This window comes from Podarcis cretensis (assembly GCF_951804945.1).
Source record: "Podarcis cretensis genome assembly, chromosome: 5".
Lineage (NCBI taxonomy): Eukaryota > Metazoa > Chordata > Lepidosauria > Squamata > Lacertidae > Podarcis > Podarcis cretensis.
In genome coordinates, this window is record NC_137174.1 from 20,172,555 (window position 1) to 20,196,026 (window position 23,472).

General features: G+C 44.3%; 2 protein-coding genes and 1 long non-coding RNA gene across 3 annotated transcripts in view; 1 reads left to right on the forward strand and 2 right to left on the reverse strand.

The window, feature by feature from the left end:
• The window catches only part of LOC307216582 (uncharacterized protein), a 115,995-nt gene that overhangs the window by 72,125 nt on the left and 20,398 nt on the right, over positions 1–23,472 (reverse strand). The window contains exon 2 of the mRNA XM_079977044.1: positions 6,386–6,916. The gene's annotated coding sequence lies outside the window, so the exon portion shown is untranslated. The remainder of the gene's footprint in view (positions 1–6,385; positions 6,917–23,472) is intronic.
• On the forward strand, positions 9,839–11,146 carry LOC307216616. The gene is made up of 2 exons (XR_013839222.1): positions 9,839–10,959; positions 11,000–11,146. It is a non-coding gene; the product is annotated as an uncharacterized lncRNA (long non-coding RNA).
• LOC307217406 (uncharacterized protein) lies at positions 17,096–19,167 on the reverse strand (the record flags this gene model as incomplete). The annotated part of the gene is made up of 3 exons (XM_079978560.1): positions 17,096–17,764; positions 18,857–19,107; positions 19,149–19,167. The coding sequence occupies 3 exons, from the start codon at positions 19,165–19,167 to the stop codon at positions 17,201–17,203; spliced, it is 834 nt and encodes a 277-aa protein (XP_079834686.1). The 3' UTR covers positions 17,096–17,200.

The window sequence follows — 23,472 nt, forward strand, 5'->3', positions numbered from 1 at the left end:
CTCGAACAGCTGCTGGTGTGAGTCTGCGGACACCAAGATGTCATCACAATATGGTACCACGCCCGGACGCCCTTGCAGGAGACGCTCCATAAGGCTTTGGAAAATGCCAGGAGCCACACTCACCCCGAACTGCAACCGGCAGCAACGGAATGCCCCTCGGTGGGTGATGATCGTCTGGGCTTCAGCAGTGGCATCATCGACGGGCAGTTGTTGATAGGCTTGGGCAAGGTCCAGCTTAGCGAAGACCTTACCCTCACCCAGGGAATGCAGCAGGTGTTGGACAACAGGAACCGGATAAGCGTGCTGCTGAAGTGCCTTGTTGATTGTGCACTTGTAGTCAGCGCAGATTCTCACCGACCCGTCTGGCTTGACAGGCGTGACGATGGGGGTTTCCCACTTGGTGTGGTCAACCGGCTCCAAAACTTGGGCGATCAGTTTGTCCAGTTGTTCGTCCACCTTAGCCTTGAGAGCAAAGGGAACCTGGCGTGGCTTTAGCTTGATGGGGGCGACTTGTGGATCAAGGCTAAAGGAGATGGGCGTACCTGTATATTGCCCCAAGGTGCCGTCAAAAACCTCGGCAAAGTCTTTGACCAGACCCTCAGTCTCTGCGTTAGAGATGCAGTTGATGCCGGTGACTTCCAGGCCGAGGGCATCAAACCAGTCTAGCCCTAGGAGGCTTGGCCGCTGACCTTCAACCACCACCAACCGGAGCAGGCCCGAAAAATCCTTGAAGGCGATCCGGAACCGGCCAATGCCTACCACGGGAATGTCGTTTCCCTGGTAGTCTCTCAGGTGTACACGGTGAGAGTTGAGTTGTCTTTTGGACACTCTGGGTACCAGTCTTTTGATGGTGCTCCAAGACACGATGGACAGGGCAGACCCGGTGTCGATCTCCATGTCACATGGAGCTCCTTCAATGAGCACCGTGATGTTCAGCTTGCGTCGCGTAGGCGAGTCGGTTTGGCCAATCGTGGTTCCAGGCGGGCAGCGGCAGTTGGTGAGAGCGAAACAACCTTCCTTGGCAGACTGGAGTGAAGACTTGGACTTGCGAGTCGGTGAAGGGGGGTTTATTCCTATATCAACCTTTTTTTTATTATTATTCGACCGTCAGTCAGAAAAAAGAAATAAAAATACAAATACATTTGTCAATACACAGTTAAAACATCCAGGAAGATTTTAGAGCTTAGCCAACACTAAAAGGGCTAAACAGATAGCCCCGTGTCAATACAGTCAATTATGGTCTTGCGACGCTTAAAGGCTAAAAAAAGAAATTTGGCCACCAAGAAAGGTATTGCTCTAGTGACATTATTCAGCAAGTGTAAAACCTGGTTTTCTCCGGGTAGGAAGCTAAGTTGACATAGGAGTGGGTCTATAAAGTTTTGTCTAAGCTCTGCATAAGAAGGGCAAGTCAAGAGAACGTGTTCGGTGGACTCAACCACACCGATAGCACAATGACAGGTTCTCTGGGCGTATGGTACTCCCCTGTACCTTCCCCACAATATCGCAGAGTCAAGGACATTTAATCTAGCCGCTGTAAGAAGTCTGTGGTATTCCACATAGTGGATTTCTGCAAGGTAGGGGGCTGGTATGGTCCGATAAATCTGGTCCCCTAGGAACATCCCAGGTTTTACCTGGGCTATGTCCTCTTGTCTGGCAATATCACTCAGTCTCCGGGAGATCACATCTCTAGCTTGATTGTACGTCATAGACTCAAAGTAAAGGTGAGACAATCCACAGGATTCAACCTCGTTAATGACCTCCCTTTCCCACGATGATTGAAAATCATCCCTCAATATCAAGGGGGCAATACCCACTGGTTTAAAACAAAACTTGAGCCATAGCCAGAGCTTCGTCTTCAAGGCCACGAACCGTAGAGCTTGACAGCCGACCTCTAATCTCATGACCGCACCCACTACCGAGGGGGGAATCCTAAGGATGGCTCTAAGGAATCGCGTTTGAATAGAATCCAGTTTCAAAAAATCCCTACGGGAACCTAAAGAGATGCCCACCAAAAGAAGGGGGAGGATTTTCATTTGAAAGAGTCTCAAAGCTAACTGGTGAAGGGGGGGGGGTGTCAGACGGAGCCGATCGACAGACCTTAGCGATGTGGCCCCTTCTGGAACACTTCCTACAGATGGCGTCTCTGAATCAACACTTGGCACGGGAATGGTTGCCTCCGCAGCCAGCACATTCCGGTTGGCCCTTGGACTTCTGTTGGAACTTCCTGCGCTCCCGCTTTGTCTGGTGCACGTCATCATCTTCACTGGAGGATGCCTCATCACTGCTGGCCTCTTCATGATGCACCGGAACTGGCTTCCTAGCAAGACGCGGGCTGCTGGACTTACGGATCTCCTGTAAGCTTCTGAGGCCACAGCCTCCTCAATGGCTTTCTGTAGCGTGAGGTCTGGCTTGGCGAGGAGACGCCGTTGCAGATGGATGTCCTGGACCCCGCAGACGATTCGATCCATCAGGGCATCATCTAAGTCTCAGAACTCGCAATGCATTGCAGCCTGTCACAGGGCGGTGGTGTAGTTGTTGATTGACTCCCCCCTGCCTGGTTCTGGTGGTAGAACGCATGGCGGGCAGCAATTTTGGACGGCTTTGGTGGGTAGTGGTTGCGGAGCTTCTCTTGGATCTTGTCCCACGGTGTTGCCTGGACTGCTTCAGGCGCAACCAATGCTCGGGCCGTCTCAAACACCTCAGGCCCACAGAGGCTGAGGAATAGGCCCCGCTTACGCTCCTGTGATACTTGTGTCAGCTCGTTGGCTTGGAGGTAGCAGTCAAACCGAGCGAAGTAGGAGTTCCATGATTCAGAGGCTGGCGCAAACGGCGGTAGAGGCACAAGTGAAGCCATGATTCCGATGCCGGCGTGAAGGGCGATGGATGGAACACTGTGCACTAGCCAGAACAGTCAGCTCTGAATTGGTTCTGCTCAGTGATTTCGCTCAGTGATTCAGCTCAGTGATTCAGCTCTGCTCAGAGGTGGCTGCATCTGGCTGTGCTCTGATGTCCATCAATCCCACCTTCGTTGCCAGTGTTAAGTTGTGGGCGAACATAGCAAACGACACAGCGATTTCTCCAGAGCAGCTCTTTACTTGCAAGCTAGACAGAACTGAACAGCAAACAGCTCAGCCGGCCTGCTTTTATAGGCAGCTGGCTGTCAACATTGTAGCAACAACAACCCAGAGTTTCCCACCTAAAATAACTGACGTGGACCTGAGTGAAAACTATCTACAGACCTGAGTGAAAACTATCTACAGTATCCCCCTGCTGGCCCAGGGTGAAACTTCACTACATAACAGGCGGTGTATCTACGTGTTGGCCTGAGGCAGGCAGGGTGCAAATCCCTGCACACACACACACACAATCCACAATCCCTGCACACACACACCCTACTACCAGCCCCGAAGCTCACTCGGGTGCCTTGGCGTAAGTCGCCGCCTCTCAGGCTGGTCTCCCTCGCGGGAGTGTCAGGGGCTGAGATGGAATAAGGAGGTGGACCGCCTCCCAGGGGAAAAGGTGGGGTCCTAGGAGCCAACTCTTGGACCCAGGTCCCTTGACCACCCCCAAATCGAGCAGGGCAGAGCTTACCTGGCCTCCCCACCCCCAATCTTCTATTCAAGTGGGTGCCCCTGGGTGGGATATAAATAGAGTAATAAGCTCGTGGAATTGAAACCCGGTTTCAGAACCATTTGGCTGGAAAGCAGAGGGAAAGCAAACCCTGAACCGCATAAGCAAAATTGGTCCCTTTTCTGGTTGTCAAAAGCTCAGCAAGGATTAGCTAGGTTTAAGATTAGGGACAAGAGGAAATACTGAATGATGAAGTGATAATGTGTAGCATTATAAACAGATTGGAATCTTGTAAGGCATTCCCAATACTCTCAATTAGCATCCTCATTTAACACTTTGAACTCCATGATTTAACCCAATGTCTGAGTCACATCATCAAGATACTGTGGATTTTGGTTTGGGTGAACTCTTCCATCGTGGAAGTTGCACGCAAAAGCAGAGAGGGGATCTGGCAGAACCAACCCCTTTCTGTATTCAGGCAACATTTCAAAAAGGGAGGTCATTATGTAGCATGACAGGCAGGCAGGGCTCAGAAAAATTCAACCCAATAGAATCACATGCACAAAAACACACGTATATATCTATATCCATATATGCTTTATTGTTTTCTGCAAAAAGTACAAAATACATTGTGCTGACAACACAATGCATCAAACATTTAACAACAAAACAAATAAATAGCAAACCAAGAAACCAATAGTAATAATAAATAATTATAATAATAATAATGAACAGTTTATACTTATACTGAAATTAAAGTAACCGCCAACCCCAACTAAACATTTAACCCACATCAACCCAACAAAAACAAAAGCAAAATTGGAACCATTTGAAACATTTCCCCAATTGTTCTAACCCCAGATTTTGACTTTGGTCCTAATTTGAACAAGTGGCAAATTGTTCAGCTTTTATTTTTTATTTCAGTATACAAATGCTTTTAGCTTGCTTGGGCAAAGGGAAGAGAATGCTTCAGTAAAAGGAAAGCCAGATGATGATCCCAGACAAAGGCATTAAAATAACAAACTTTATTGAAAAACTTTAAAATGTATTTATATGGATGATTTATATGGATGATGGATTATAGGGTTATGGATGAGTAACCCTAGAAGGCATTGGGAGAAGGGAAGATATTGCTTTGCTGCCCATTTTGGTAATCTTCAGGCAACATTTGCACGGGATTTGCAGATGGATAATTCCCCATTGCATGAATGTTCCCCATTGCAGACCAGGGAGTTTTACTGCTTGATGAAGTGCAGAAGTTACCAGCCGATGGTGGAGGCTGCCTCGTCATCTCTGCATCATAAAATGGAACTGGGCAGTTGCTTGCCTTGGAAGTCTCACAAAGCCCAGTTCCACCAACAGCAGCTGGCTGGTAATGAACCGGGTTCAATTCCTGGGAGTTCTGCTGCTGTGCGGCATAGACGGGCTCTCCTGGTTGCGTGGTGCTGAGATGTGGCTGCCAGAACCCTGCTCCTTCATAGCTTTCGGGATAATGGAAGCTGCGTGGCTGGTAATGTTGCTGCGCCGGACTTCTTGCACTGCTTCTCGGAGTGCTTGGACATCTTCTGTCAGGGCGGCTAGAAGGAGTTGTAGCTCGGTTCCTGATCATTGTTTTGGACCCAGTCATCTTTGTTCTCGCTCTTCAGTTCTGAAACCAGGTCTGAAAAAAGCTTTCGGGATAATGGAAGCTGCATGGCTGGTAATATTGCTGCGTTGGACTTATTGCGCAGCTTTTTGGGCTGCTCCCCAGGCTGTTTAATGGACTTCTTCTTCTGTCACAGCGGCTATAAGGAGCTGTAGCTCGGTTCCTGATCATTATTTTGGAACCAGTCACCTTTGTTCTCGCTCTTCAGTTCTGAAACCAGGTCTGAACAAAAGAAAGGAGAGAACAAAATGCCCATTATTTCCAAATGGATAGGTCATAATTTCACTTTCTAACTCAGAGGACAGCCGAATATTTGTGCCTCCTGTGGTGTAATTTTTTCAGTGTGGGAGAACTAGGGACTTGCGGGACATTGACTAGAAAAGCAATGTTGCTTAAGTGTGGTTCCAGCTGAATGCTGCACATTTGGTCTCTCAATGCAAGGTGCTGAAAGCTGCCATCCTAATAGGAATATCCTATGCGCACTCCCTTGGGAGTTCGGTCAGGTGGATCGGGGTATAAAGGCAGCCTAGAAAACCAGATGGTTTTATCCTCAAATTAGGTTGAAACCAGGTCTGTTAAGAGTTTTTACTGTTCAAAGCCAGAACCTTTGATATTTGAAAGTATGTGCCTCCAATAATTTGAGTGGGAAGGAAAAGGAAGCCTTAATCAGGAACCAGGGTTTCTGAACAAGTATGGGCACAATTTCTTCCTACAGTTGAAAAGGAGGGAGCACAATCCACTGGAATGAAAACAAACCAAAGAATTTTCAGTAAGAAGTTTACACTTATTTTTTGCCTGCCATCGTTTTCCGCAGCCGATCCTAACCACGTTTATTGGGAAATTAAATCGCCTTTTATTTGAAAAGGATTTAACGTTCAAAGTGTGTACTGTATAGGATCGCACTTTCCAAGCACTAAATGCTTCGTATTTACGAATAAAGGTGTGCAAAGCAGTCTTGCCTGGCCTTCTTCCCAGGAAATAGTGAGACATGTTTTATCTCTCCCCGGCTACCACAAATGGGACTTTGAAAGCCTTCCTTATGCCAGGATCCTGACCCAGATGAAACAAATCATCTTCCTTCCTACTCATTCCCCTATAAATAATTAGAGCAATGTTATTGTTTTTTATAGACAGTGAATTAATAATCATTTTTTTAAAAGATTCTTTTACCTTCGTTGTTGGTTGCCATCATGAAAAAACTCTTTCTCGCTCTCTCCTGAATTGGTTTTGCCTTAAAAATGGACACTAAGATCCCTCAGGTTCACTCTGCTATTCTGCTGGGGGTTCGGTCTGGGCATTTATCTCCGGTGGGCGAACCCCACCCTTACTTCTCAGCCGATAAGAGGGAGTCACCTTTTCTTCTGTCGTTTTTGCTAAACTGAGTCAATCCCCTCCCTCCCTCCCTCCCTCCCTGGCCACCCCTTTGGCAGTTGACTCTTCGGCCGCCAGTAATAACCAATTGACTTTGACCTACTTTAGTCTGTGATTTCCTCCTTAGCCCTTGGTTTTAAGCAGTGGTTCCAACTTTAAACTGCTGTTGATTCCAAGAAACAACAGACTAGGTAACGTCGTTTATTGCATTTTAATTTTTATTCATTGCATGTGAAAAAGCAATAAAATACATTTTAAAAACCGGCGTTGATATGCTTAATATTTTGCTGCTGGCACGTTTTGACTTGGAGCATTATCCAATGCAGGCAACTGAGGAGAAGAGAATTCAGAAGTGAGGGGGAGAGAGAGAGACGACTTTCCGGTGACTGCTACACATTTCCTTTGCCAAGCCAGTGCAAGTAACTACCCCAGAACTGAATAAAGTGGGGTGTTCCACACCTGCATCGTACATAAATCACACTTGCGGTCCAACCAAAAAACACGCGCCCCCCTTTACAAGGTAGCACACACTTCGTATCTGAAACGGAATGCAATCCCAATGCAATCCCTTCTCCGTGGGTTTGAGGGGCTGACACAACAGCCCTGCAATGCAAGTCTGTCGCAGCTCAGAGGTTGGGGGTGAGGTTGCTCTCGGTTTCCTGCCCAAAATCCCTAATAGAAAACACCCCTCGAGTTACGGATACTCTCCTTTAAAAAAAAAAAAAAAGTTGTTCTAAAAAGTAGCAAGTGTAAATTATTTCATATCGACAAAGAAGCTTGGAACAACTTAATTCCAATACCCCTCATAGCATCCTCTCTCGTCTAAATAGATTTGTACATCGCCTTGGTTGGAGGCAGTGGCAACGGCCAGGAATCGCATCAAATGCGAATAAGATGGCAAATATAACAGCGGTGGCAACCGAAGAAAGAAATCTAAGCTGAGTAAGCAAACTATATTTTATTAATGGACGATTAAATTTGCGTTCATTTTATGTTAGAAAAAATCTTACCTTATTTTAAAAACAGTGCACTGGATAGGCAAGCGCAGATCTCCCATGAAACCATTTAATCTTAAGATTCTGGGTGCCAAATCCCAGAGGGGCCCCAGACCTGAATTAATCCACATTTTAAAACATTTTTATTCACACCAGTGACTTTGAGACGTGTGACAACCCAGAACAGAAATTCTAATCAAAAGCTGATTTTTAAAATGTGGTGATCTGCCAGGGAACAGCCCCATTGAAGATGACAACAGTGGTTACCCAGAACTCATTGCTAGTTGTGAAGGGGCCCCCAGAACAGCTCAAGTTCAGGACCCCCAAAATGTGGGTGTGTCACTGCTTGGGACTGATGTTGGGAGAACTGTAATAGTCATCTGCTGTTGGGTTTTAAAATAGCAATCGAGGGGAGGGGAGGGGAGGGGAGATTCAGAACCATTTGTATTAGAGGGGGAGGGGATTATTTTGCGGTTACTGTCTTTATAAACACGGGAGGGGAGGTCAGCAATCATTTGTGATGTACTGCAACACCCAGTGTTCTTCCCATCTTCTTCCCACCACTGCCGTGGGAATGAAACAACAATTTAGAAAGCAATTAGGACTGGAGTGGGGAGTGGGGAAGGGATTAGTTGAGCCCCCCATCCCACCCTATGCACACAAGCATGTGATGCGTTATCACAGATCTCCGTTTCAAATATTAAAATTATTATATTACTCAAATAAATCCCGTGGGCAATGTGCTAAGCCTGCAGATATCAGAAAAACTGGAGATGTGTCTTGACATTTCCTTCAAAAGTTCAATGTATATTTTGAAAGATCAATCTTTAAATAACCATCTAGGCTCTTTAAATACCCATAACTTCCATGCATTAAATTTACCTAAAGATTCTTTTCACCATAAGATATTTTACCAGAAATCATACTTCAATGTGGGTACTCTTTGGAACGATCTGTAATTAATTAACGTGTGCGAGTGTGTTAATCTGCAGGTGGTTAGACAGTAACTTTGTGGTTTCTGAAGCCCATTGTGAATAGGTTGTTTTTCAGAAAGTGTAGCCTTGTTGAAGAAAAGTATAGTGGTAATTTGATTAAACAAAAGAGTGCTGGAACAGAGAGATAGCAGACACAGCATTCTTTGAAGGGCTTTAGAGTCTAGCTGCAGTTTTCAAACAAATGCCCACCACCAGTCAGCATTTGGACAGCAGCCTAGGCAGGCATTCACGTCACCTAAATACGGTGAGAAGTATTATATTTCTATTTAAATTACAGTAATTGTTTTTAAGTTGCCTTTGGCCATTTGTTTATTTATTTCATTAAATGTATACCCCACTTGATAATAAACCACTTTACAGTTTTTTGTTTTACAAACAGATAAAATAATAAATTTGAGGGGGGTGGGAATCAACCATACTTCCAAACATAAGAATAAATATTACCTTAAATAAGCACAGATCCATTGAATGATATCTGTGTCCTCGTTTTCGACAGTGCTGTGGTGGTCACCATTTACTCTTCCTCCAATGAGTTCTGGAGGCACCTACTGGGCTATCACTCTAGAAACCCTTTCTCTCACCTAAGGAAATATAAGAGGAGCTGGTAGATGGCTTACTCCCAGGCATGTGCAGAGTGCTCACCCCTCAGCATTTGGCAACCGCCCAGGGAATGCTAGTGCTCAGGGCCCTCAGGGCTTTCCTTATGGAGGAGGGAGAGAAACACCAGCCGAATTCCCAGGGGCAGGTTCAGAAAAGGAGGCAAGGATGAAAAGGGGGCACAGGCTTCCAGGTGAAACCCTCCCTGAGCTGACGTCCCAGCCCCCTTGGGCAGACTTACTCCTGGAGGGGGGTCAGCAGGGCCGGCCCAAGACATTTGGTCCCCTGAGACAAGTCCCAAAACTGTGCCCCCCAGGGAAGAATGGAGATTGTTGGGGGATCAAGATCAAATGGGGAAGAAAGGCGGGAAGAGACCAGTGGCGCCTCCTCTTTGCCCCGAGGCTGCTGTAGAGGCAGATTTGGAGTGGGAAGTGGAAGTGAGGAAGATCCAGCTCTCAAGAAGAGGCAAGACGTTGGTTATAGCGCTGATGCTGAGGGAACGTAATAAGGGAAGACAATGGCAAGAGGGAAGCCCTTCCGAGTTATCTGGTAGCCACTCCCCAGGCGCCAAGTTAAACCTATATGTCTTTAAATCTTTGGAGAGCAACTTTACACACTCATGGCAGAAAAATCAATTAAATCTTATATCCCCATCCCAAAAAATGGAAGACTCATGAATGGAAACCAAACTTATCAACACAGAAAAGTGTTACTAAATCTACTTCTAGCAGGATCTACAAATATACTTTTGCATACAAAGAAATATAGCAACTTCCCACCACATTTATTGCCACCTACTCTAGCCTCAGATACAGAGACTTGAAAAGAAAAGGAAAGGGACAGAAAGCCATTGGTGCATTAAAATGTGTCTCAGGAATATTCAGCCATTAGAAGACGTGACCTTTTATCTCTAGAACCACATGTACCGCACAACTGACTTCTTTCCATGGGAAAATTAAGCCCATGTTTATATGCTTGCACACAGGAAAGTGAATGTTTCAGTAAATGGAAAGTTAAAGGAAAACTCCAGACAAGCTATTAAAAGAACAAACTTTATTCAAAACATCAGAGTAGTACATTAAAAGGCATTACAAGAGGGAGCTTGGAAAATATGTACAGGATAGCAAGGAAGGAGTTGGGATGCTAACCTGGAACCTGACTTAAAGAGAAAAACTGAGCGTCCGAAGCACTTCCATCAACATTCTGCATTTGTCCAGGATTTGTAGCTGAATAATTCCCCATTGCAGACCAGGGAGTATAAGTGCTTGATGCCATGAAGAAGTTCCCAGATGATGGTGGAGGCTGCCTCACCATCTCCGCACCGTAATATGGAACTGGGCAGTTGCTTGCCTGGGAAGTCTCACAAAGCCCAGTTCCACAAAAAGCAGCTTCCTGGTAATAAGCAGGGTTCAATTCCAGGGAGCTCTGCTGTTGCGGGGCACACTCTCCTGGCTGTGTGTTGTTGAGAGGTGGATGCCACAACCCTGCTCCTCCATAGCTTTCAGCGTAATGCAAGTTCTGTGGCTGGTGATATTGTTGCGGGTGAATATTTTGAATATTTTGGCTGCTTCCTGGACTGCTTCTTGGGCTGCTGTCCAGGCTGCTTCTTGGACAGGTTCTCTCACTGTGGCTATAAGGAGCTGCAGCATGGTTCCTGATCCTTATCCTGGAACCTATCCTCTTTGGTGTTCTGGCCCTTCTGTTTTGAAACCAGATCTGAACAGAAGAAAGGAGAGAACCAAATGCCCATTATTTCAAAACAGGTAGGTCCTAATTTAACTTTCAGGTATAACAACTAAGCAAAGATTAGTGTATGACAGTGGTAGAACCTACGTTAACTTGTTTTGTGTTGTGCGAAAGGCATATAGGCATTATGTTCTGTGAATATAGAAGACATTGTTACCATGAATATGTCTTTATGATCTAACAGAGAGAATTACATTTAATAAATTATGCTTATTCCTCTGGGGTTTCTCTTTAGTTCTCTGCAGCATTTTTCTACTATCTTCAGCTCCACATTCATATATCCCATGTACATAATCTCCAGTTACTGTTAATTATAAAGCTTTTACATCCACGATAACCCCCCCCCAAAAAAAAGAACCAAGAAAGAGGAAGTTAGCTCTTGAACAAGGCGCCTTTCGCGATAAGCTGAGAGGCACCCGGGAGAACTAAGGCCTTCGACTACGCAAGGATTATTCTGAGCGTTTCAAATTGTTCCAGTATGTGCGGTTCAGCGAAGTCTTGGGAGCCCCCACCATCCCGATTCTTACGTGCACACGATCTTCTTCGACTCCGATGCACCTCGCCAGCGCCTCCCTAGTCCCGTATCCGGGGTACTGGTTCTCTTCAAAGGACTTTTTTAGGAGCTCGACGTGAGATGGGCTGAAAACAGTCCTTTTTCGCCTTTCTCCTCCGACTTTGGGGTGGCTTCCTCCTGGGAAAAGACAAAGCGGCAAATCTGAAGGAAGCCCTCGGCTTAAACAGAAGCGACGCTTGCAGATCTTCCTCCCGACATGGAAAGCTCAGGGCATAATAATCATTTCTTTTAAAAAAAGTTTCTCTTACCTTCCTTGTTGGTTGCCATCATGAAAATACTCCCTCAGGTTCGTTCACTCTGCAGGGGATTCGGTCTGGGCATTTATCTCCGGTGGGCGACCCCACCCTTACTTCTCAACCAATTGGAGGGAGTCACCCCACCCTTTCTTCTCAACCAATAGGAGGTTTCCCGGTTGCGGAATGCCCTCCCAGGGAGCTGCCCCGTCTTCATCATTTTTGCGTTTCACCCATAATTCTCAACCAATAGAAAGAGTTACATTCTCTTTCAAAAAATCGGTTGCTTTGCCAAACTGGGTCTAACCCCTCCCTCCCTCCCTCGACACCCCTTTGGCAATTGACTCTTCATCTGAATGGAAGAGAGTTGAGAGGTGAGGGGAGAGGGAGGGAGATTTTGGGCGCCTGCTACGCATTTTCTTTGCCAAGCCACACCCGCATTGTACAAAAATCACACTTGCGAGGTCCAACCAAAGAACACCCCCCCACACACACACACATTAGCACACACTTCGTATCTTAAACGGGTACTCTCCTTTTTAAAAAGATTTTGTTGTTGCTCTAAAAAGAACCAAGTGTAAATTATTTCATATCGACAAAGAAGCTTGGAACAACTTAATTCCAATACCCCTCATTTCAGCATCTGCCGTCTAAATAAATTACTACATTGCCTTGGATGGAGGCTCTGGCCAGCAATCGCATCAAATGCGAATAATACGGTATACATAAGAGCGGCGGCAACCGAAGAAAGAAATCTAAGCTATGTAAGCAAGCTATATTTTATTAACATATGATTAAATTTGCACTCATTTTTCGCTGGTTTTGAAGACTTAGGAAACAGCTTACGTTCTTTTAAAAACGGTGCATTGGATATGCAAGGGCACCCGCCATCTTAGAAGAGGAATTCCTTGCGCTAAGAATGCCTTTTCCAAGCTGGTCTCTGCAAGTTAGGATTCGTATGTTAATCTTTTATAAACCCAAATAAATAAATAAGACGACAGTGCCGTTGTAGTTGGTTTAATTTGCTTTAATTCAATCTGGACGGTCAGCCCATTTAAAGAGGTTCCCCGGTTGCCGAATGCTCTCTCTAGTGAGCTGCCCCGTCTTCATCATTATTGCGTTTCCTTAGGAATTTGAAAATATTCCTGTTTGTTCAGGCATTTGGTGGCTGCAGAATAATGTTCCTGACAACCCCGAGATCAGCGGGCAGAAGAATAGTTGAAAAAACAAACCAACAAACCTCCTATAATTACTTTTAGGATTCTTCCTAACTGAAATTGCTTTTAGGTGTTTGCAATTGTTATTTTTTTAATGTTCGAAATGTTTTTGCTTTGTTTTTGTTTCTAAAGTGTGTACTTTTTCTGTTTGCCGATCTGGGCTCCGAAGGGCAGCGTATGAATTCCGTAAATAAAAACCATAAGAACATAGCAACGCAGAACATTGAATAGGTTTTATTTGTAGGAGGACGAAAAAAGGAAAACAAGCAAACAAAGTTGAATACATAGTTGCGTTTCAACCTATTACTAGTTCATTTATACATTATGTCCCTTTCTCCTCCAAGATTCAAATATCACAATGTTTCATCACATAAATTGTAATTTGACAAATTTCAAAGCAGAATGTACCCCAAAGTAACTTCGTAATATGAACAGTAGCCATGCCAATTTGAGATTAGCGCTGTGATGGTGGTTTTTTTAATGAACATTTAAACTTCATGTCTGCTGAAACACACGGACCAGGAGGTCAAGTTTCTGCTCGGAAATACGTGTTGAATTAACACTGGGAGGACGCCTAAGGGGGCAGTTTCAATACGCTGACCTTTGCTGTAACTCGAGGGGTGTTTTCTATTAGGGATTTTGGGCAGAGCAACCTCACCCTCAACCTCTGAGCTGCGACAGACTTGTCCACCACTCAACTCTTTCCCTCATTCAGAGAAATGGATTTGGGGAAATAAATCCTGCACCTTCCACTCCCAGAGAGGCTTGCCTGGCATCACTTTGATGTTTTTGTATGTGTCAGGTGGAGACATTTAGATCTACTTACAGCTACAGTAGTTGTTTTTATTGCAGGTTTTATCCTCCAAGCTTAGCTTTTTGATCTCAACTGGGTGTTGTTTTAATCTTGCCTTTTATCTATTGTATTACATTTATCTCTCTCTCCAGACCTGTTCTAGCATCTAGATTCCAGTATTTTGCCTATATTATACAGAGAGCAGCTTGGAGTCAGGGGCAGATCTCCTAGGAAACCAATGAATTTTAGGATTCTGGGCACCTAATCTCAGAGGGATTTAGTTCACAAGCATAAACATTTTTATTCACACCAGTGTCTTTGACACGTGAGACAGCCCAGAACAGAAATTCTAATCAAAATCTGATTTTTTAAATGTGGTGATCTTTTGAAGAAGACAGTGGTTACCCAGAACTGATTGCTAGCTGTGAAGGGCCCCCCAGCACAGCTCAAGTTCAGGGCCCCCAAAATGTAGGTCTGTCACTGCTTGGGACTGATGTTGAGAGAACTGTAATAGTCATCTGTTGTTGGGTTTGAAAACAGCAAAGAGGAGAGGGGAGGGGAGTAGAGATTCAGAACTATTTGTGGTGCTGGGGAAGAGGTGTAAATACCATGCTATTTTACCCATCTACGTTGCCCACTCAGAACTAATATTTGCCCGATAAGGGGATTGGAAGTCACAGGCACCATGCAGCAAAAGATATGCTTCCCCCCCTTTAACTAGAACCTAGGATCCAGCAATAAAGAGCTTACTACAAAAGCCATACACTTAGAATGCAAGAATTATGAGCCCAGGAACTTGTTTGGAGAATGAGAATTAATGGGAGCTCACAGGCTTTCCACACGTAAATCCGTTCCCGGTTAACTCAAGTATTCTTCATCTGAGCAGTATAATGTAGAGGGGAAGGGGGATTATTTTGCGGTTATTGTGTTTATAAACACGGGGAGGTGAGTCAGCAATCCTTTGTGATGTACTGCAAAACACACAGCGTTCTTCCCACCTTATTCCCACCACTGCCATGCAAAGGAAACAGCAATTTAGAAAGCAATTAGGACTGGAGGGAGAAAGGGATTAATTGCTTCCCCCATCCCACCCGAAGCACGTGATGCGTTATCACAGATCTCCAGTTCAGATAATTCAGAAAAGGGCAAGCAGAGTGATCATGTGGATGGAAGAATGAGGAAACGTTGGAGCATTGGGGACTTTTTGGTTTAGAGAAAAGTTGAATAAGAGGTGGCATTATAATAAATTATAAAATTATATTACTCAAATAAGTCCAGTTTGACTGTGAGCAATGTGTTATGCCTGCAGGTATAAGAAAAAGTGGAGTTGTGTCTTGACATTTCCTTCAGAAGCTCAACGTATATTTTGAAAGAGTAATCTTTCAATAACCATCAAAGCTCTTTAAATACCCACAACTCTTCCATGCATTAAGTTTGCCTAAAAATTCTTTTCACCTTAAGTTATTTTACCAGAAATCATACTTCAATGTGGGTACTCTTTGGAACGATCTGTAATTAATTAATTAACGTGTGCGAGTGTGTTTATCTGCAGGTTGTTAGACAGTAACTTTGTGGTATCTGAAGCCCATTGTGAATTGGTTGTTTTTCAGAAAGTGTAGCCTTGTTGAAGAAAAGTATAGTGGAAATTTGATTAAACAAAAGAGTGCTGGAACAGAGACATAGCAGACACAGCATTCTTGGAAGGGCTTTATACTCTAGCTGCAGTTTTCAAACAAATGCCCAGCAACAGTCAGCATTTGGACAGCAGCCTAGGCAGGCATTCACGTCACCTAAATACGGTGAGATGTATTATATTTCTGTTTGAATTAGAGTAATTTTTTTAAAGTTGCTTTTGCCCATTTGTTTATTTATTTCATTAAATGTATACACAACGTGATTGTAAAAAAAAACAACACACCTGCAAAGTGGTTTACTAACAGATAAAATATTAAAATTGAGGTGTGGGGGGAATCAACCATACTTCCAAACACACAAATTAATATTACCTTAAATTAGCACAGAGCCATTGAATGCTATCTGTGTCCTCGTTTTCGACAGTGCTGTGGTGGTCACCATTTACTCTTCCTCCAATGAGTTCTGGAGGCACCTACTGGGCTATCACTCTAGAAACCCTTTCTCTCACCTAAGGAAATCTAAGAGGAGCTGGTAGGTGGTTTACTGCCAGGCATGTGCAGAGTGCTCACCCCTCAGCATTTGGCAACCGCCCAGGGAATGCTAGTGCTCAGGGCCCTCAGGGCTTTCCTTATGGAGGAGGGAGAGAAACACCAGCCGAATTCCCAGGGGCAGGTTCAGAAAAGGAGGCAAAGATGAAAAGGGGGGCACAGGCTTCCGGGTGAAACCCTCCCTGGGTTGCATTTGCCTGAGCTGACGTCCCAGCCCCCTTGGCCAGACTTTCTCCTGGAGGGGGGTCAGCAGGGCCGGCCCAAGACATTTGGTCACCTGAGACGAGTCCCAAAACTGTTCCCCCCCCCCCCCAGGGAAGAATGGAGATTGTTGGGGATCAAGATCAAATGGGGAAGAAAGGCGGGAAGAGACCAGTGGCGCCTCCTCTTTGCCCCGAGGCTGCTGTAGAGGCAGATTTGGAGTGGAGAAGAAGTGGAAGTGAGAAAGATCCAGCTCCCAAGCAGAGGCGGATTTAGGGCAGCCCAGCCCAGCCAGCCAGCCCCCACCCCCCCCCGCGCTGAGCCTGGAGGGACCACAGGAGAGCAGAAGGATGAAGAAATGAAAGGGTGGGGTGGAGGGGTCATTGTGTTAACAGGGAGCGAAGAGGAGATGGGGGGCGGGGGAGGGAGAGGTGCGGGGAGACCAAGGAGGAGGAGGAGTTATCTCGTAGCCGCTCCCCAGGCGCCACCACAGGACACGGCTACCTTCCCTCAGGCATATACAGTGGTACCTATAAAGCTTCATTGAAGGCAGTAGAGCACAAAACGGGGGGGGGGGGGGGTTAAGAGCAAGAAAATGAAATAAAGTGTTCAAAATATCCCCCCACAAAGTTTTTGATAGATGTATGTGCCTTAGCCTGCAACATGGGCATTTATAAATTAAACCTATATGTCTTTGGAGAGCAACTTAACACACTCATGGTAGGAAAATCAATTAAAGCTTATATCCCCATCCCAAACTTCTGTTTTTTAAAAAATGGAAGACTCATTAATGAAAACCTAACTTATTAATATGTGTCTCAGGAATATTCCGCCATTATCTCTATCTCTGACCTTTTATCTCTAGAACCACATGTACCGCACAACTGACTTTTTTCTATGGGAAAATTAAGCTTGCACACAGGAAAGTGAATGTTTCAGTAAATGGAAAGTTAAAAGAAGACTCCAGACAAGCTATTAAAGGAACAAACTTTATTCAAAACATCCAAGTCATACATTAAAAGGCATTACAAGAGGGAGCTTGGAAAATATGTACAGGATAGCAAGGAAGGAGTTGGGATGCTAATCTGGAACCTGACTTAAAGAGAAAAACTGAGAGTCCGAAGCACTTCCATCAACATTCTGCATTTGTCCAGGACTTGTAGCTGAATAATTCCCCGTTGCAGACCAGGGAGTATAAGTGCTTGATGCCATGAAGAAGTTCCCAGCTGATGGTGGAGGCTGCCTCACCATCTCCGCACCGTAATATGGAACTGGGCAGTTGCTTGCCTGGGAAGTCTCATAAAGCCCAGTTCCACAAAAAGCAGCTTCCTGGTAATAAGCAGGGTTCAATTCCAGGGAGCTCTGCTGTTGCGGGGCACACTCTCCCGGTTGCGTGTTGTTGAGAGGTGGCTGCCACAACCCTGCTCCTCCATAGCTTTCAGCATATTGAAAGTTCTGTGGCTGGTAAGATTGTTGCGAGTGAATATTTTGGCTGCTTCCTGGACTGCTTCTTGGGCTGCTGTCCAGGCTGCTTCTTGGACAGGTTCTCTCGCTGTGGCTATAAGGAGCTGCAGCATGGTTCCCGATCCTTATCCTGGAACCTATCGTCTTTGGTGTTCTGGCCCTTCTGTTCTGAAACCAGATCTGAACAGAAGAAAGGAGAGAACCAATATAGAAGACATTGTTACCATGAATATGTCTTTTTGATCCAACAGAGAGAATTACATTTAATAAATTATGCTTATTCCTCTGGGTTTTCTCTTTAGTTCTCTGCAGCATTTTTCCACTCTCTTCAGCTCCACATTCATATATCCCATGTTGATAATTTCCAGTTACTGTTAAATATAAAGCTTCTATGTTGGAATGACTAAATACTGCTATTTGGCTGTATTTTGTTCTGCAGTATCAGGAAAAGCCACCTTTAAAAGCTGCACAAGTGTACAGTTCCACAAGACTCGCTTTACTGAAGTATACCTGTGGATGTGAGCTTCATCTGTAAAAAATTGTCAGGCGTTTGTTAATGCCAAGTGGATGCCTGCATACAAGACTTAACATCTCTGTGTGCATTTGTGCTGGAAGGCAACACTTTATGCCTGGCAATTGTTTTAAACATTCAATAAACTTAGTAATAGTAATTTTAAATGGCTCACTCAGAAGACCTACCCATTTGTTGTGCCCTGTTTGGGGTCTTCTGCCTCAGCCTCCCAAGTTTCCTGGGGGTAATGGACTAGGCAGGGAAGTATATTTATATATTTTCTAAATGCCAATTTCTCTGTAGGAGAGAACTAAGTACTTGCTCAACTTTTGCCAGAAAAAGCAATGCAGCTTAACTCGTTTTAGTCTCCCCAGTGCAAGCTGCTTGTGGCTGCAGTCCTCTGCACATTACCTTTTGGGAGTTAGTGTTAACTGGATCAGGCTGCAAAGGCAGCCTATAAAACCAGATTTAATGTACTTTTAGCACTAAGCCCATCCACTGCAGAAATTAGATTTCTAAGCTGGGTCTCTGAAGATTTTTTAAAAATGATTTAAACCCAGAACCCACGATAGCCCCCCCCAAAAAAAAGAACCAAGAAAGAGGAACTTAGCTCTTGAACAAGGCGCCTTTCGCGATAAGCTGAGAGGCACCAGGGTGAACTAAGGCCTGCGACTACGCAAGGATTATTCTGAGCGTTTCAAATTGTTCCAGTATGTGCAGTTCAGCAAAGTCTTGGGAGCCCCCACCATCCCGATTCTTACGTGCACACGATCTTCTTCGACTCCGATGCACCTCGCCAGCGCCTCCCTAGTCCCGTATCCGGGGTACTGGTTCTCTTCAAAGGACTTTTTTAGGAGCTCGACGTGAGATGGGCTGAAAACAGTCCTTTTTCGCCTTTCTCCTCCGACTTTGGGGTGGCTTCCTCCTGGGAAAAGACAAAGCGGCAAATCTGAAGGAAGCCCTCGGCTTAAACAGAAGCGACGCTTGCAGATCTTCCTCCCGACATGGAAAGCTCAGGGCATAATAATCATTTCTTTAAAAAGTTTCTCTTACCTTCCTTGTTGGTTGCCATCATGAAAATACTCCCTCAGGTTCGTTCATTCTGCAGGGGATTCGGTCTGGGCATTTATCTCTGGTGGGCGACCCCACCCTTACTTCTCAACCAATTGGAGGGAGTCACCCCACCCTTTCTTCTCAACCAATAGAAAGAGTTACATTCTCTTTCAAAAAATCAGTTGCTTTGCCAAACTGGGTCTAACCCCTCCCTCCCTCCCTCGACACCCCTTTGGCAATTGACTCTTCATCTGAATGGAAGAGAGTTGAGAGGTGAGGGGAGAGGGAGAGAGATTTCGGGCCCCTGCTACGCATTTTCTTTGTACACCCGCATTGTACAAAAATCACACTTGCGAGGTCCAACCAAACAACACCTCCCCCCCCCACACACATTAGCACACACTTCGTATCTTAAACGGGTACTCTCCTTTTTAAAAAGATTTTGTTGTTGTTCTAAAAAGAACCAAGTATAAATTATTTCATATCGACACAGAAGCTTGGAACAACTTAATTCCAATACCTCTCATAGCATCCTGCCTCGTCTAAAGAGATTTGTACATCGCCTTGGATGGAGGCAGTGGCAACGGCCAGGAATCGCATCAAATGCGAATAAGACGGTATACATAAGAGCGGTGGCAACCGAAGAAATCTAAGCTATGTAACCAATCTATATTTTATTAACATATGATTAAATTTGCACTCATTTTTCGCTAGTTTTGAAGACTTAGGAAACAGCTTACGTTCTTTTAAAAACGGTGCATTGGATATGCAAGGGCACCCGCCATCTTAGAAGAGGAATTCCTTGCACTAAGAATGCCTTTTCCAAGCTGGTACCTGCAAGTTAGGACTCGTATGTTAATCTTTTATAAACCCAAATAAATAAATTAGACGACAGTGCCGTTGTAGTTGGTTTAATTTGCTTTAATTCAATCTGGACGCTCAGCCCATTTAAAGAGGTTCCCCGGTTGCGGAATGCTCTCTCTAGTGAGCTGCCCCGTCTTTATCATTATTGCGTTTCCTTAGGAATTTGAAAATATTCCTGTTTGTTCAGGTATTTGGTGGCTGCTGAATAATGTTCCTGACAACCCCGAGATCAGCGGGCAGAAGAATAGTTGAAAAAACAAACCAACAAACCTCCTATGATTACTTTTAGGATTGCTCCCAGGGAGGGAGGGAGGGGATTGACTCAGTTTAGCAAAACAACTGGAAAAAAGTGACTCCCTCTTATTTAGCAGTCTCTCCTGCGTAATGATGCCCTCTGTTCACCACCACTCAACTCTTTCCCTCATTCAGAGAGATGGGTGTGGGGAAATGAATCCCACACCTTCCACTCACAGAGACATCACTTTGATGTTTTTGTATGTATCAGGTGAAGACATTTAGATTTAGCTTCAGCTTTGCATCTTGTTCTTATTGCAGGTTTTATCCTCCAGTCTTAGCTCTCTTTTTTTATCTCAATTGGGAGTTGTTTTAATCTTGCCTTTTATCTATTGTATTACATTTATCTATCTCTCTAGAGCTGTTCTAGTATCTAGATCCTGGCATTTTGCCTATGTTAAACAGAGAGCAGTTGCAGTCAGGGGCAGATCTCCTACGAAACCAATGAATCTTAAGATTCTGGGCGCCAAATCCAAGAGGGGCCCCAGACCTGAATTTAGTTCACAAGCATAAACATTTTTATTCACACCAGTGACTTTGATACATGTGACAACCCAGAACAGACATTCTAATCAAAATCTTATTTTTTTAATGTGGTGATCTGTCAGGGAACAACCCCATCAAGACAACAACAGTGGTTACCCAGAACTGATTGCTAGTTGTGAAGGGGCCCCCAGAACTGCTCAAGTTCAGGACCCCCAAAATGTAGGTCTGTCACTGCTTGGGGCTGATGTTGGGAGAACAGTAATAGACATCTGCTGTTGGGTTTGAATACAGCAAACGAGGGGAGGGGAGGGGAGGGGAGGGGAGATTCAGAACTATTTGTGACACTGGCGAAGAGGTGTAAATACCCATCCAAGTTGCCCACTCAGAACTAATATTGGCCCAATAAGGGGATTGGAAGTCACAGGAACCATGCAGTCATACACTTAGAATACAGGAATTATGAGCCCAGGAACTTGTTTTGAGAATCAGAATTAATGGGAGCTAATAGGCTTTCCACACATAAATCCGTTCCGAGTTAACTCAAGTATTCTTCATCTCAGCAGGATAATGTAGAGGGGAAGGGGGATTATTTTGCGGTTATTGTGTTTATAAACACCGGGAGGTGAGTCAGCAATCCTTTGTGATGTACTGCAAAACACCCAGCGTTCTTCCCACCTTATTCCCACCACTGCCATGCAAAGGAAACAGCAATTTAGAAAGCAGTTAGGACTGGGGGGGGAGGGGGACAGGGATTAATTGCTCCCCCCATCCCACCCTATGCATACAAGCAGGTGATGCGTTATCACAGATCTCCAGTTCAGATGATTCAGAAAAGGGCAAGCTGAGTGATCAAGTGGATGGATCAATGAGGAAATGTCGGAGCACTGGGGACTTGTTGGTTTAGAGAAAATTTGGATAAGAGGTGGCATGACAGAAATTTATAAAATTTTGCATTGCATGGAGAAAATGGATAGAGAAAAATTTCTCTCCCACTAAACTACACTTTTAAAAGCTACAATCCTAAAATCATTGAACTTTTCCCCCTTGCAGTTTGCCTTTGCTGTTTTATTACATTTTAAATGGATGCTTATTGTTTTGATATATTGATGTAAACCACTTTGTGAGGTTCATTTCAAAAGCAGTACATAAGTAAATGAAATGGTAGGGATTAAGAGGGAGGTGTTTCTGACTAGATGGATCTGTCTTGATTTATAATAATTAACAATCATCATCAACCAAAGATAAAAGAGAACCAAAAACATCTTTTGCAACTTATATGGATGGCATCACAGAGAGTATAAAACACCCAAGCTTCAATAAAGAATTAAACCATGTGGGTGAACCAAAAGGTCTTCACTAGATGATTTGGAGAAGAAGGCACCAGGATAGACTCCCTGAGGAGGCTGTTCCATAGCTGGGATACTACTGCCAATAAAGCTCTCTCTCCCTGATCGACACCCACTTCATTTCATTTCCGTTTCAAATATTAAAATTATATTACTCAAATAAGTCCAGTTTGACTGTGAGCAATGTGTTATGCCTGCAGGTATCAGAAAAAGAAGCTCAACGTATATTTTGAAAGAGTAATCTTTCAATATCCATCAAAGCTCTTTAAATACCCATAACTCTTCCATGCATTAAGTTTGCCTAAAAATTCTTTTCACCTTAAGTTATTTTACCAGAAATCATACTTCAATAAGTAGATTTGGTAACACTTTTCTGTGTTAATAAATTTGGTTTCCATTCATGAGTCTTCCATTTTTTAAAAAACAGAAGTTTGAGATGGGGATATAAGGTTTAATTGATTTTTCTACCATGAGTGTGTTGCTCTCCAAAGCTTTAAAGACATATAAGTTTAACTTGTATGTGCCTTAACCTGCAACATGGGCATTTATATCTATTAAAAACTTTGTGGGGGGATATTGGGAACACTTTATTTCATTTTCTTGCCCTTCTTCCCCCTTCCCAAGGTTTGTGCTCTACTGCCTTCAGTGAAGCTTCAATGAAGTTGCCTGTGAACTAGATTGTACCCAATACAGTTTGCCTTCTGTGCCGTTCAGCCTTGATTTAACCAAGTTTAGTCATAATAAAATAAGTCAATTAATTTTAGATTCTTAATTGGACCCTCTTAGGACAACTAATTTAGAAGTAGTCCCACTGAACTTACTAATACACAACCAAATCAACAACAGCTGCAACATGCTCCCCGCCCGCCGCCCAGCAAAAACCCTGAAACAACTGAGCCTAAGAGTATAAAGCTATCAAAGCCTAAGACCTCTCCAAATGGTTTGTTCAGGGCTTTTCACAAATAATGTGACATTATTGGCATATCATTATGTTCCCTGTTCATTTGATTATATATTCAGATCTAAATGGTTCGGATAATGGGTCAGTGGAAAGTGCGAACAGCAGTGGGGATAGAGGACATCTTTGTTGAGTACCTCTACATAATCTGCATGAGTCTGAATTTACTCCATTCACTGAGATATAGGCTTTGGGCTTGGAATATATGACAAATCCATATCATAAAACCTCACCTGCCCAGTTCACTATATTTCTCAACACTGCACTATGGAATTTAATGGGGCTGGGTGCTAGATTTGGCAGATAAAATTGAATCTAGTGGATTTGTCCTACCCTGCCCTGCCCCTTTAGTCCTACCCTGATATAGGACCAGATC